Genomic DNA, 12,059 nt, shown 5'->3' with positions numbered 1-12,059 from the left:
GGCCTTTACCTGAACTATTATAAAAGCCTCTTAATTTCACCTGTTCATCTCTCCCCTCTATAATTCATCACTCATACAACTCTCCAAATAATTTTCCTAAAGTTGTATCCGTAACTTAGCATAATCAAAAGCCGTTAAGGGTCCCCTCTCTCCTTTAGTCTAAAATAAAATATAAACTCCTGCACCTGGTAATCAAGGCCTTCTGTCTCCACATTACCTCTCCAGACTTGATTTATCTATCTTTCCTTCACATTCTTTACATTTCGGACAGCTGGCTGATATCTGCACTCATTTCTGTGCAATTTCAAAATCCCTTCCTCATACCAGGAATATACCATCTTTTCTTCACTTTTCAGAATTTTTCTTCTTTGAGGATCAGTCCTGAGGCAGTTGGAAAGAGTGCTGTACTAAGAGAAAGGGAAACCTGAATTTGAATCTTGCCTCAGTCACTTAGGGACATTTCACTTAATCTGGAGAAAAACTACTGGGTTAGTGCACAGAGCATTGCACTTAGGGTCAGAAAGATCCACATTCAGGTTGTATGACACTGGGCAAGTCGTTTAAACATTTTGTGCCTCAGTTACCTCTTCTTTAAAATAGAGTCAGATTTCATGGTTTCTGAGGTCTCTTCAGGATTCAAATTTATAATTCTATGGTACTCCAAAATACACAAAATTTGTTCAATAGGGATATACTTCTCCTACTTATTCTCTCCTCATTTTTCCTAATTAAATAATACCTAACACATATAGCATTTACTATGTGCTGAATACTGTACTAAGTGTTTTAAAATTATCTCATTTGATCCTCACAACAACTCCAGGAGCTGGTTGTTGTGAAGAGCAAATGAGATAATTTAAAAACATTTAGTATACTGCCCAGCACATAGTAAATGAGGCAAACAGAAGTTGTTTCTTTCCTTGGGTCCTACAGCTACCATGAACTCAGGTCTTCTTGACTCCAAGTACTACTGTACTCCTTAAACACTTTGGCTATCTTCCCTTTATCCAATGAGAGTATAAACTCATTGTGGGCAGGGTCTATTTCACGTCTGTTTTTTTTGCCCTCAACAGTGGGGACTAAGTTTGCAAATAATATAGGCTTAATACATATTTATGGAATTGTTATTGTTTTAAAGCAGTGACATATGAACTAGTTAGCCTTCAAGAGAAAAAAAAAGGAGAGAGAGAAAGAAGGAATTCCTTAAGGAGAAGGAATGTAAAGTTAGTGTTTTCCAGGCAGAAGTCAGGGAGAAGAAAATAATTTTTACTGGCAAATTCCCAGAACACCCACCCTTGAAAATTAGTGCTGGTTTCAATTCTTTTGGGGGAATCACCATTTCAGTCCTCCCCTAAAGCTGCCACATCCCCAAACAATAAACATAATGACCTCATTTATACTTCTTACTGAAACAACCTTTGGTCAACTGAAGCAATGCAAAAGGATATGAGAGCCAACAGTAAGAGTTCAGCTCCTTCTAAAAAGGAATCTTGGCATCTCTCTTGAAAAAAAGAGATAAGGGAGAAATAATTGCCATACTATTCGGGAAAGAATAAGGCTGCCCATCCTGCTCTTTTGCTCAAGAACCTATAAGGGCCTTTGTGACAAAATACAAACTCCTCTTTGGCATTTAAGGCATTTCACAATCTGGTTACAATTGAGTCTTCTGAGATTATTGCATTTTACTGTTTTTGCTAACATTCTACATCCTGGCCAAAGTGAGCAACACTTCCCCCCCCCCCCCCTTTTTTTTTGTTTTTGCTCAGACTTTTCTTCTTTCCTGAAATAGGTTGTTATTCGTTTCTGACTCTTTGTGACCCCATTTGGGTTTTTTTTTTTATGGCAAAGATACTGGAGTGGTTTGCCATTTCAGTTTATAGATGAGAAAACTGAGGCAAATAGCATTAAGTGATTTGCCCAGGATCACAAGCTAATATGTATTTGAGGCTGGATTGGAACTCAATTCTTGACTCCAGAGCCAATGATTTATCCACCGTACTACCTAGCTGCCTGGGATACACTCCCTCCTTAGAATTCCTAGCTCAGCTTATGCAGAACTTCCTATAGAAAGTCTGTGATGATCTCCTTAGTTATTAGTGCTCTCCCGTTTCCTCCCATGTAAACTTATCTGTTGACATGTACTATTTTCCCAATTCCTATCCTCTTGCAAAATACAAAATCTTGAGGACAGGGATGTTTTTGAGGGTTTTTTTTTTTGTATTCCCAGCGAAGTGGTCATACATACTGTGTCAGAACCTTATTAAATGCTCCTTGGTTTAGCTTGAGATGGAAGGGATCCAATTACCTAGTCCCTGGAATAAAGGCATTTCCAGAATTCCTGTTGTTGTTTGTTCTTAAGTCTCAAAAAAACCCCATGACATCAGGGAGGTGATTCCATGACATGCAAGTGAATTGTATTTAAGTGAGATCACAAGCCTTATTTTCTCCTTCAGAGCCATCTGGCCCTGTCCAGCATTAATGATAAAGTAACAATCTCCAGAGGTTACTTCTAGGTATTCCCAAGATAAATCTCCCTTAACATTTTACCACCATGAGAGGTAACATAGAAACCCACACCAACAAATTGGCTTTGAGGTCATAAAAGCCTGAATTTTCCCATGAAAAAAGAAATATAATTCTGCCTGAATCACTATCATCATCATCATCCCTAATCCCTCTCTCTCTATCATCAATATAAACTATACACATAAACCATAATTATTTGTCTCCTTAATTTGTAGTCACTACTGTTTGTACACATTGGTATTTTTGAATTTCAGAAGTATATATAAATTTTATATTTCTTAGGGAAGTCTCTGTCCTTAATCAACTTTCATAAAAATCATACTTATCAAAGTGATATTCCTAAAACACAAGTCTGAACCTGTCACCATTCGACTCAGTAAATTCCCTATTACCTTCAGGATCAAATATAAAATATAAAGTTGGTTTACAAAGCCTTTTATATCTTTCCCTCATTTCATCTTTCCAGTCTTCTTAGATCCCACTCACCTCCCCATACCCTATGATCCAGTGACAATGACTTCCTTACTCTTCCTTGTACGGGACATTTCATTTCCAGATGTTATTCCATTGGCTGTCCCCCAAGTCTGAAAAGCTTTCCCTTTTTATTTCCAATTCTTGAGTTCCCTAGCTTCCTTTTTTTATCTTCTACAGATTTCCCAGTCCCCCTTAATTCTAGTGACTTCTTTCCTTTAATTATTTCCAATTTATCCTGTAAACAGTTTGTACAAAATTGTTTAGATGTTTTTTTTCCCTCATTAGACTGTGAATTCCTCAAGAACAGAGGTCCTTAAGATAATCTTCAAATGGTTCTCCACTATTTGTCTTTTTTTGTGGCTCAGAACATAGTAGGCGACTTGGGATTCAAATTTCCACTTCTGATGCATACTGAAATGCTGTGCATTTCTGTGAGAATCACTTTATCTCTCAGTGTTCTAGGCAATTCTTTGGGTTAAGAGTTCTTTGGGTTAAGACCCGAAGTCTATGACCTCTAGAAAAAATTTGATAACTAAACTTCAACATAATTAGTTTTCTTCCTATGCATTTAAAATCATTATTTTGAGAAGACTTTATCAGACTTTCAGAGGAGTCCATAACATCAGTATGTTATCCTTATATACTTATTCTAAGTATATAAGAATCCTTATTCTAAGTTTAAGAAGGTGGTGACTTGAATTAGAAGAGGGAATTGCTTCAAATTCCCTATATCAATGAAATCTTACTTCTAGTTCTTATCTATCCCAGTGGTTTTCCTAGTATGACATAGGGATCCCTGGGGATCCTTGAGACTTTTTAGTGCATTCCCAAGGTAGACACTATTTTTCTCAACATCATGAGATGTTTTAATTTTTAATTTAGCAATATTAGATATTTGTAATAATTTAATTTTATATAATAATTTAATATATTATAGTACAATGTTAATAATAAAAGATATGTCAAGAACAAAAGCTCTCTAGGGTCCTCGATATTTTTCAGCATATTAGAAGGATCCTGAGGCAAAAAAATTTTGAAAACTATTCTTCTATCCTATTGCCTATTTATGAATATTAATCCAATGTTACTTTTCAGAATAAGGAAAATCATCAGAGATTTCCCCAAAACCTATTAATCTTCAAAGATTCACATATATCTCACCAAGTTCATAATCATGGAAGATCCAATCAATGTTAAACAAGGTCCAAAAGAACTAATCATAAAGAATATCCACTGTCAGCATCCAAAGACAGTGAACAGTTCTGAGTGAGTTGTGCCTTAAACCAGTAAGAATTTTAAGGGTCAGTTGGTAGATATCTTTATGAATAGTCTTGCTTCTTTCAGATTCTGGGCTATTCTGCCCTAGAAAGTAAACAAAATTAAAACATGAAGTTGAACCACACATATCATAGAATGTTCAATTTGGAATAGACTTTAGTGGCCATCTCACATGTGCTTGGCATCTTGTAGAAGCTCATTTTATAATGAAGAAGCTGAGGATCAGGGTGGTCAGGTCACATAGCTAGTTAGTAGCAAAAAATATGGGCTAAAGAATACTCTCCCCAAAGGATCATTTACCTGAATTTCTTACATTAGAGTTGTTTAGCTTCGAGTCTTTGATTACCAGGTGCTTAATCCACAGAGTGGGGGCTGTGATTTCTTTCAAAAAAAAGAAGAAGAAAGAAATGAAAAAGGTTAAAAATTAAACAAAGAGGATAAAATTCCCATAATCATGAAGTTGAACAGTCAGACTCTGAACTTTCATTCCTTGATTCTGACTTGGCTACATATTCTAAGATTGGGGTATCTCCTAAAATCTATGAGATGATACCTCTCTCTCCTCTAAACCTGCCCTCATCTTTTTTCTTCTGCCTTTTTTCTCTTCCCTAAATCAGCTCAAAAGATCTGATTCAGGATAATAAGTTTAACTCCCTCCCCACCCTTTAGTGATTCCAGGGGGAGACATCTGCACTGTACAGTGGGGACTGTCCACAGTGGTCAGAGGCTGGGGGCCCTAAGTCATTCTGACCAGTAATAAAAATATTATTCCAGGAGTTGAAGAAGGCTGGGCCAAGCCCACTTCCTCTCAGCTGCTTCCTTGGGAGAAGATTTAAAGGGGATAAGTCAACAAAATTTGCTCCAAACAAGCCACAGAGACCGCTTTAACTGGGAATGGTTGAGACTTTACCAACAAGGAATAGAAAGTGAAATAGTCATATAAATTGTCTCTTGTCGTCTTTCCAATCAACCAAAATCTCAAGGTAGGCCTGATCCAGACTGGCCTTCAACGATTCCTTTGTCTTGAAGAATCTAGGAAAATAAGGTTGGTTCTAGGGCCTCTACTAATTTGGGTCTCTCAATGAACAGTTCAGAGGTATGGAATCCATTCCTTTCCAGGGGCATCCAGAACCACAGGTCATCTGAATTCCCGAGTTGTCCCCCCAAACTCAATTGGTATTTACAGGAAATTTAAGACTGTCAAAGAACCAGGTCTCTTTGAAGTTCTCAAGGTGCTGGGCTCAGACAAGCCTTACCTCAAACTCAAACAGCTTTGCTATCCAGTTTTCCCTAAACACCAAATCTAACAGGTTGATCAATATCAGCTCATTTCTGATTAAAGATGGCATATATAGTTTTAAACTATTTTATGAGAGTTCTCTCTTTTCTATTTTTATTTTAGTTTTAAAAATCTCATACTGTTATTTAACTTTATACATGTAATTCTTGTTTCATTTATTATTATCATTAGTTCTTTGAGGCAAAGAACTATATTCTCTACTTCTCCTTGTTCCATATGGTAAGCAATAATATAGTGTTACCCGAGGAGTGCTTAAATAAATTTAAACTTTTCTTAATTACCTGTGATATTTCACATACTCTGCTAGATACTAGTAGAGAAACAAAGATCAGTGAGGCACAGTCGTAGTACACAAGTAGCATGCACTCTATTAAGGGAAATGAGACATGCACAAAAAAATAATATAAATAGAATATGGAAAAGAATGAGTAAATGAGAAAAATATAGGCAACTTTCCACACAACTTCTGGAAGAGAAGATGGCTTCTGGCTCTGAGAAATTATTGGAATGGCAATTCAGATAAAGCATTTGAGCTGAAGCTTAGAGGATTTTAAGGGTTCCACAAGCTGACATTAGGCAGAGCAGGACATTGAACCCAAAGGGAACAACCTTGCCAGATGCCAAGGTCCCTGGGGATGTGAGTGGTGGATTCTAAGAATCCTAGTGTGATTGGCGTATGAATATACTAAAGAGAGGCATGTGAGATAAGACTGAGGTGGTGAGTTGGAACCTGATTGTAGACAGCCTTGAATAAGAGGATAAAGAGTTTAAGCTAAAGTAGAGTCAATGAGGATTGCCATGGAAGTTACAGGAAGCTTGAGGAAGAATACTTACCTACTAATAGCTATGTGAAAGATAAAATGGAGTGGGAGAGATTAGAGGCAGTTTAGGGAGGTTGCTGATTAATTATTCCAGTCAATTCCAGTCACCTCTTCCTTAAGTAGATTATAATGCTCATTTTTATTTCAAGAATAACCAAGATCCAGAAGAGGAAGACATTGAATAACATTGTACATTAAGCAAGGAAAGAATAAAGATTAAAACTCAGGTATTTTGACTCACAGCCTCATTTCTCTGCCAAATGCATAATAGTCAAACGAATAGCTATTCCAAAAAACCAAAATATAATATTATAACTTGAGTACACAAGGAAAAACCAAGTAAGTAGCTGCTGACCAGGGTGGAACAATCCTAGGAGCAGACAGGCAGGCACTTGCCCAGTGGCCATAAGGGAATCAGCCATTTTTACACTTTTCTATACAGAAGCAAAGAACACTGGCTTACAGACATCATGGAAATCTACTGCACTACCTATATTTCTTGTCCAAATGGAGAGGTGATTGCTGACAGCTGAGTCTGATAAAAACAAGTTGTGACAGACCTGTATAGTACAGTAAGAGGAAAGGTTTTTCTCAATAGACTGATATTATCACAGAAAAATGGCTATAAAAGAAATAGAAAGTTATTATCTCCATGATAGAGAGGGTAAGAGAGTTTCTCTTCAATTAGTATTTATTTGCATTTTACTTTGATGGATCTGTGATTATCAGCAAGGTGACTATTGCCTTCAATGATGAAGACTGAAATGAAATCTTACTGTTTTATTTCATCTAACTATTGTTTATGTCCTCCCAAAAAATTCCCAAAGAGAAACTACTTGATGTGCTGTTTTTTAATAAAATAAATCTTGACATTGATGCATATAGGATGTTTGAGCTATTAGTCTCTTTTTTTCTCTTCACCTTTTCTTCTCCTCATATACCTCCTGATGATTTCCTTTATGACTTCTTTTTATGCAGAATTTTTTGTTGAAGCCTTTTAAAATCCTCCTCTCCATTATCTTTTGGGTAGTCTTTAAATTGAAATTTTTAGAAACTATAGTATCCCATATGCAACTGTACAAACTCACTAGAAGAGTACTGATTTTTTAATGGGCTTTTTATTTCCCAGTTAAAATCACTGAATTATTTCCCAAATATAATTCTTTTCTTTTCAAATTAAGTCCCTTTCATTGTCTATTCACTATTTATTTGTTCAAAATTGACTATCTACTTATTGATATGTTTATCTATCTATAATTGACAATGTTGGTTAGCTAGCTCTATCTATTTCTATACACTGATAGACAAGCTTCATGAGCTGTCCACCCCACTGTATATCATAATCTGAACGATAGGTATTATTGAATCCACTTAGTTTTTTTTTTGTTATTTTTTATTTAACAATTTTATTTAGCAATTAGTGATTTATATGTTCAAGGCTTTGAAACAAAACAGCATAGTATCATATGTAAACAGGAATACCTGGAGGTTGTCACACTATTAAAGTGTCCTTGTTTGATCTGAGCTTTGGGCAGACAACGGACCCTTTTATTTGAATGGAACTTGATATAGAGAATTACTGGTGAAGAACTGCTTTTGCCAAAGCAAATTAGAACTAAGAACTGTTTAGGGAACTGGAGGGTTAAATCACTTTCCTAAAGTCACACAATCAATATGAGTCAATGTGTGTGGGGAAAAAAAGACTTTAGCAAGTAGATATCTTGTTTTATTTCTTGTTTATATTGATACTCATAAGGTAAAAAAATTCTCTGTTAAAAATGTCAAGGAGTCTCTTGTGATTTTAATATATACAAAGGAAATCAAATCAAAATTATTCTTATAGTTAATAGGGAACACACACACACACATACAGAGATGGACCTTGTATTCTCTGTACTTTTTGGCCAATTGTGTGCCTATGATGATGTAGCACACATTAGAACCCAATTTTCACAAGCTTACCTATTTGTTCATATTCTACCAAAGGTTCTATTCATGCATGTGTAAGTTATTCTCAAAGAATTTTTTTGTATGGATGGGAAAGTAGGTATATGTGTCCAAAGTTATGGGAATTTCTTGATCACCTTGTTTGTTAATAAGATCCAAGTATTTGGTATTCTCTCTTCTTTCAGGTATCTTGAGACTTAATCCCTCAATGACTTCATAATTAAATTACCTTCAGTTTAGACCTTTTCTAGGAATACTGGCTCCAATTCAAGCTGCTTTTCCATATTTATTTTCTTTGGTGACACATTTACTTCTTCATGCATCACATCTCGGATTATAATGTTAAGAGTCCTTGACAGAAAAATTATAGAAATTTTGATAGTCCTTTTTTTTGTTATCCTCTCTTTAGTTTCATCTTTAAGAGCTCTTATGATCTAGCTCAATTGATTCTTGTGCTAATATTTTTGTAACATTGTTTTTTCCTCCTTTGCATCTTTCTATTTTGTGAGAGAATATTCATGATCTTGTACCATCCTCCTCTAAAAGATCTGAAAAAGATTCATATTCCAAATTGGAATTGTTCTTTAGCAGTATGTTTCTCCACTTGGCAGGGAGATTGAATGTATACTGACTGAAGTAGTTTCTGGATTCTTCTGTCCTCTTCATTGTGACAATTGATTGGCCTCAGGTTAAACTTCATAAGAATTCCCATTTTTCCCCTCATTCAAACTTTGTTTAAATACATTGTTAGAACTGTCTCTATTTCACTTCATGTCTTCTCATGGTTATTCTTCTAATTGGTATTGATTTCCATTTGTCCTGTACAGTGACAGCTGATTTGAAATGAGTCCCATTTCTTAACAAATTAATTATTGTCTGTTACAAAAAAATTTCACTTTTTTGGTGATAATTATTCAGTGCTTACGATGTCCAGTGTATCTTGACTTTCTTTTTGAAATGTTCATGGGGATTAGGTATAAAACTTCTATAGAGTTTAAAACTCATTTTTGGCATGTTTTTCTCCATGTTTTTGCCTATTGAATTTTGTGCCTCCTTTGCATTGAAATAATCAAGCATGTATCAATTAAATTTGGAAGAGTTTATAAGTTTCTTCATTATACTTCTCTAACTCCTCTCCCTTTTCAATAGATTTTGCTGCAAAAGTTATAGTATATTCTTGATGATGTTTTTGTATGTATTTGTTGTGAGCATGACAATCTGAGGTTTATCAAGTATGCCACAAAATATTTATTATCTTTGTTCACACAACAAAAGCAATTTAGTCAGTTCATTTATTTGTCCCTTAAGGAGTTTGTGAGCTATCATTCCATGAACTATGACTACTACTTTCTTTTTTTCTTCAGGTGTAATTTAACAGGGGTTCTTAACCTAGGAACTGGACAATTTAAAAAAATTATATTTTTGAAACTATATTTCAATAAAATAGGTTTCCTTTTAAATCCTATTATTTTATTTTGTGCATTAAAATATTATTTCAAGAAGGAGCTAGTGACATAAGAATGGTTAAGAAACCCAGATTTTGGGGCACAGAATGGCACAGAAAATGAGACAATTCAGGGCAGCCAAGGTGACACAGTGGTGACCTAGAGTCAGGAAGGTCTAAATTCATACACTGGCCTTAGGCCTGGCCTCAGATTCTGTGTGACTCTGGAAAAGTCACTTAACCTCACCTCATTTTCCTCATCTGCAAAATGGGAATAATAAAATAACACCTATCTCCCAGGATTGTTGTCTGAGATTTAAAAAAAAATTAAATATAAAAAATTTAAAAATTAAGATGAGTTTATATATCCATGGCAAAAATCCCATTCCAATACCTCATTTTCTCTGTGTTCTCAGAGCCTGTACCAGCAGAGCAGAAGCTACAGTACATCATATTATGCTGGAAAGGCTTGGAGTATGGTCCCAACAAGGCTGCTTTCTGTGAACTCTTTTAGCCAAATAGAGAGAAAAATCTCAGACAATCATTCAATGTACATTCACTTCTTGTTTCAGTTATTAGGCCATTATTAGTTTCTTGAGGCAAAGAACTGTATGTTCTATTCCCCCTTGTTCCCTTACAGTAATCAATCTAGTATATTACCTGAGAGGTGCTTAAATAAATTTAAACTTCCATTAACTGCCCATTATATTTCAGATACTCTGCTAGGTTCTGGAAGAGAGACAAGGTTCAATGAGGCACAATCCTAGTTTACAGATAGCTTACAATCTATTAAAGATGAGACATACTCAAAAATATAATGTAAATAGAATAGAATAAATGAATGAGAAAGGTAGGAGCAACCTTTCATACAACTTGACTGGAAGAAAATATGGCTTCTGGCTCTATCAGAGAGAAACATCAGGTAAGGCTTCATAAAGAAGGTAGCATTTAAGCTGAGAATTTACCTCTCTGGTACCTTAGGAGATTTTAAAGGGTTCAACAAGCTGACATAAGGCAGAGCACAACATTGCTAGAGATGTGCTTGGTGGATTCTAAGAATCCTAGTGTGACTGGAGGATGAATACATTAAAAAGAGGCATGTGAGATAAGTCTGAGGGAGGGGGTTGGAGCCAGATTGTAGACAGCCTTGAATAACAGGGTAGAGTTCAGACTAGCCTAGAGTCAATGAAGATTGACATGAAAGTTATAGGAAGCATGAGGAAGAATGCTTATCTACTGATAGCAGAATGAAAGATAAAAATGGAATAGGAGAGATTGGAGGCAGGTTAGGGAATTTGTTGATAAATTACTTCAGCCAAGTAGGAGCCACCTTTTCCTTAGTAGATGATAATGCTCATTTTTATGATTTTTATGATTAACCAAGATCCAGAAGAGGAAGGCATAGAATAGGACCTCATAGAAAGAAAAAAATAAAGGCTAAAACTCAGATGAATAGATTACTTGCTTCTTAGAGTTAACTCTTTTAAAGTTTGAAAATGTATACTTAACTCTGCAAAAATGAAAGATCCCCCTGAAACTAAGGTGATAAGTAAAAAGAAAAGAAAAAGCAGCTCTTACCATCTCCATCAAACACCAACTGTGTCTCCATCGTGGGCGTTGGCTTAGACCCATCATCTGAATTGAGAGTTAAAAAGAAACGAAAAGAAACTACCATTATTGAGGTAAATTACTATCTACTCTCCAGAACAGTTGAATGGTTGGGGTTTGTACATGGCCTGGCCAAGTCCAGAATGAGGACAATAAAGAGGGAAAACATAGGTGAAGAAAAAAGGGCAAAGTGAGGAAGACATCCATAAAAAAACAAAATCCTACACTTGCTATTTCAAAGGGTAAAGAGGTAAATAAAGGGAAGTGGGCCTTCATTTCTTGAGAGACTTCAATTCCCAAGTAAAATATGGCACAGGAAAGAATTATTTTGCCAGTTCTTATCTCTCCCCATTTTAGATACTAGAAAGATTAGTAGACATGGTACACAAGGCTTAGGCAGACCTAAGTGTGCCCTGCAATATCTATTTCTTGCTCTCATAGAGGACAAGGAATAGTAAACAAAAAGATAAAGACCTCTTTCCTTCATGTCTTCCCCACCCTTCCTGTGACACTTACCAATATAAAACCAGCCCCAGCGCTTTCATAGCTGTGGACAAACAAGGGGTTAAAAATGGTTCTGATGATTCTGTCCCCATAGTCCTTGGCTGTAGCTTCCATTTCTGGTGCTCACCAATTTTAGAAAACAGAGAGTTCATCTTGC

General features: G+C 35.7%; 1 protein-coding gene across 4 annotated transcripts in view; it reads right to left on the bottom strand.

Moving 5' to 3' along the window:
• Positions 1-12,059, bottom strand: part of SMOC1 (SPARC related modular calcium binding 1) — a 194,337-nt gene that overhangs the window by 44,230 nt on the left and 138,048 nt on the right. For 3 of the 4 annotated variants that reach the window (XM_012548162.3, XM_023502436.2, XM_031952606.1), the window contains 2 exons: positions 11,369-11,458; positions 4,579-4,659 (listed from right to left, as the gene is read on the bottom strand). In XM_012548162.3, coding sequence (XP_012403616.1) covers positions 4,579-4,659; positions 11,369-11,458 — 171 coding nt within the window. The remainder of the gene's footprint in view (positions 1-4,578; positions 4,660-11,368; positions 11,459-12,059) is intronic. The other variant, XM_023502439.2, reaches the window with a different exon arrangement.

The sequence above is a fragment of the Sarcophilus harrisii genome, chromosome 2, assembly GCF_902635505.1.
Source record: "Sarcophilus harrisii chromosome 2, mSarHar1.11, whole genome shotgun sequence".
Lineage (NCBI taxonomy): Eukaryota > Metazoa > Chordata > Mammalia > Dasyuromorphia > Dasyuridae > Sarcophilus > Sarcophilus harrisii.
The sequence above is the reverse complement of the archived record's forward strand: the minus strand, read 5'-3'. Positions and strand labels throughout refer to the sequence as shown.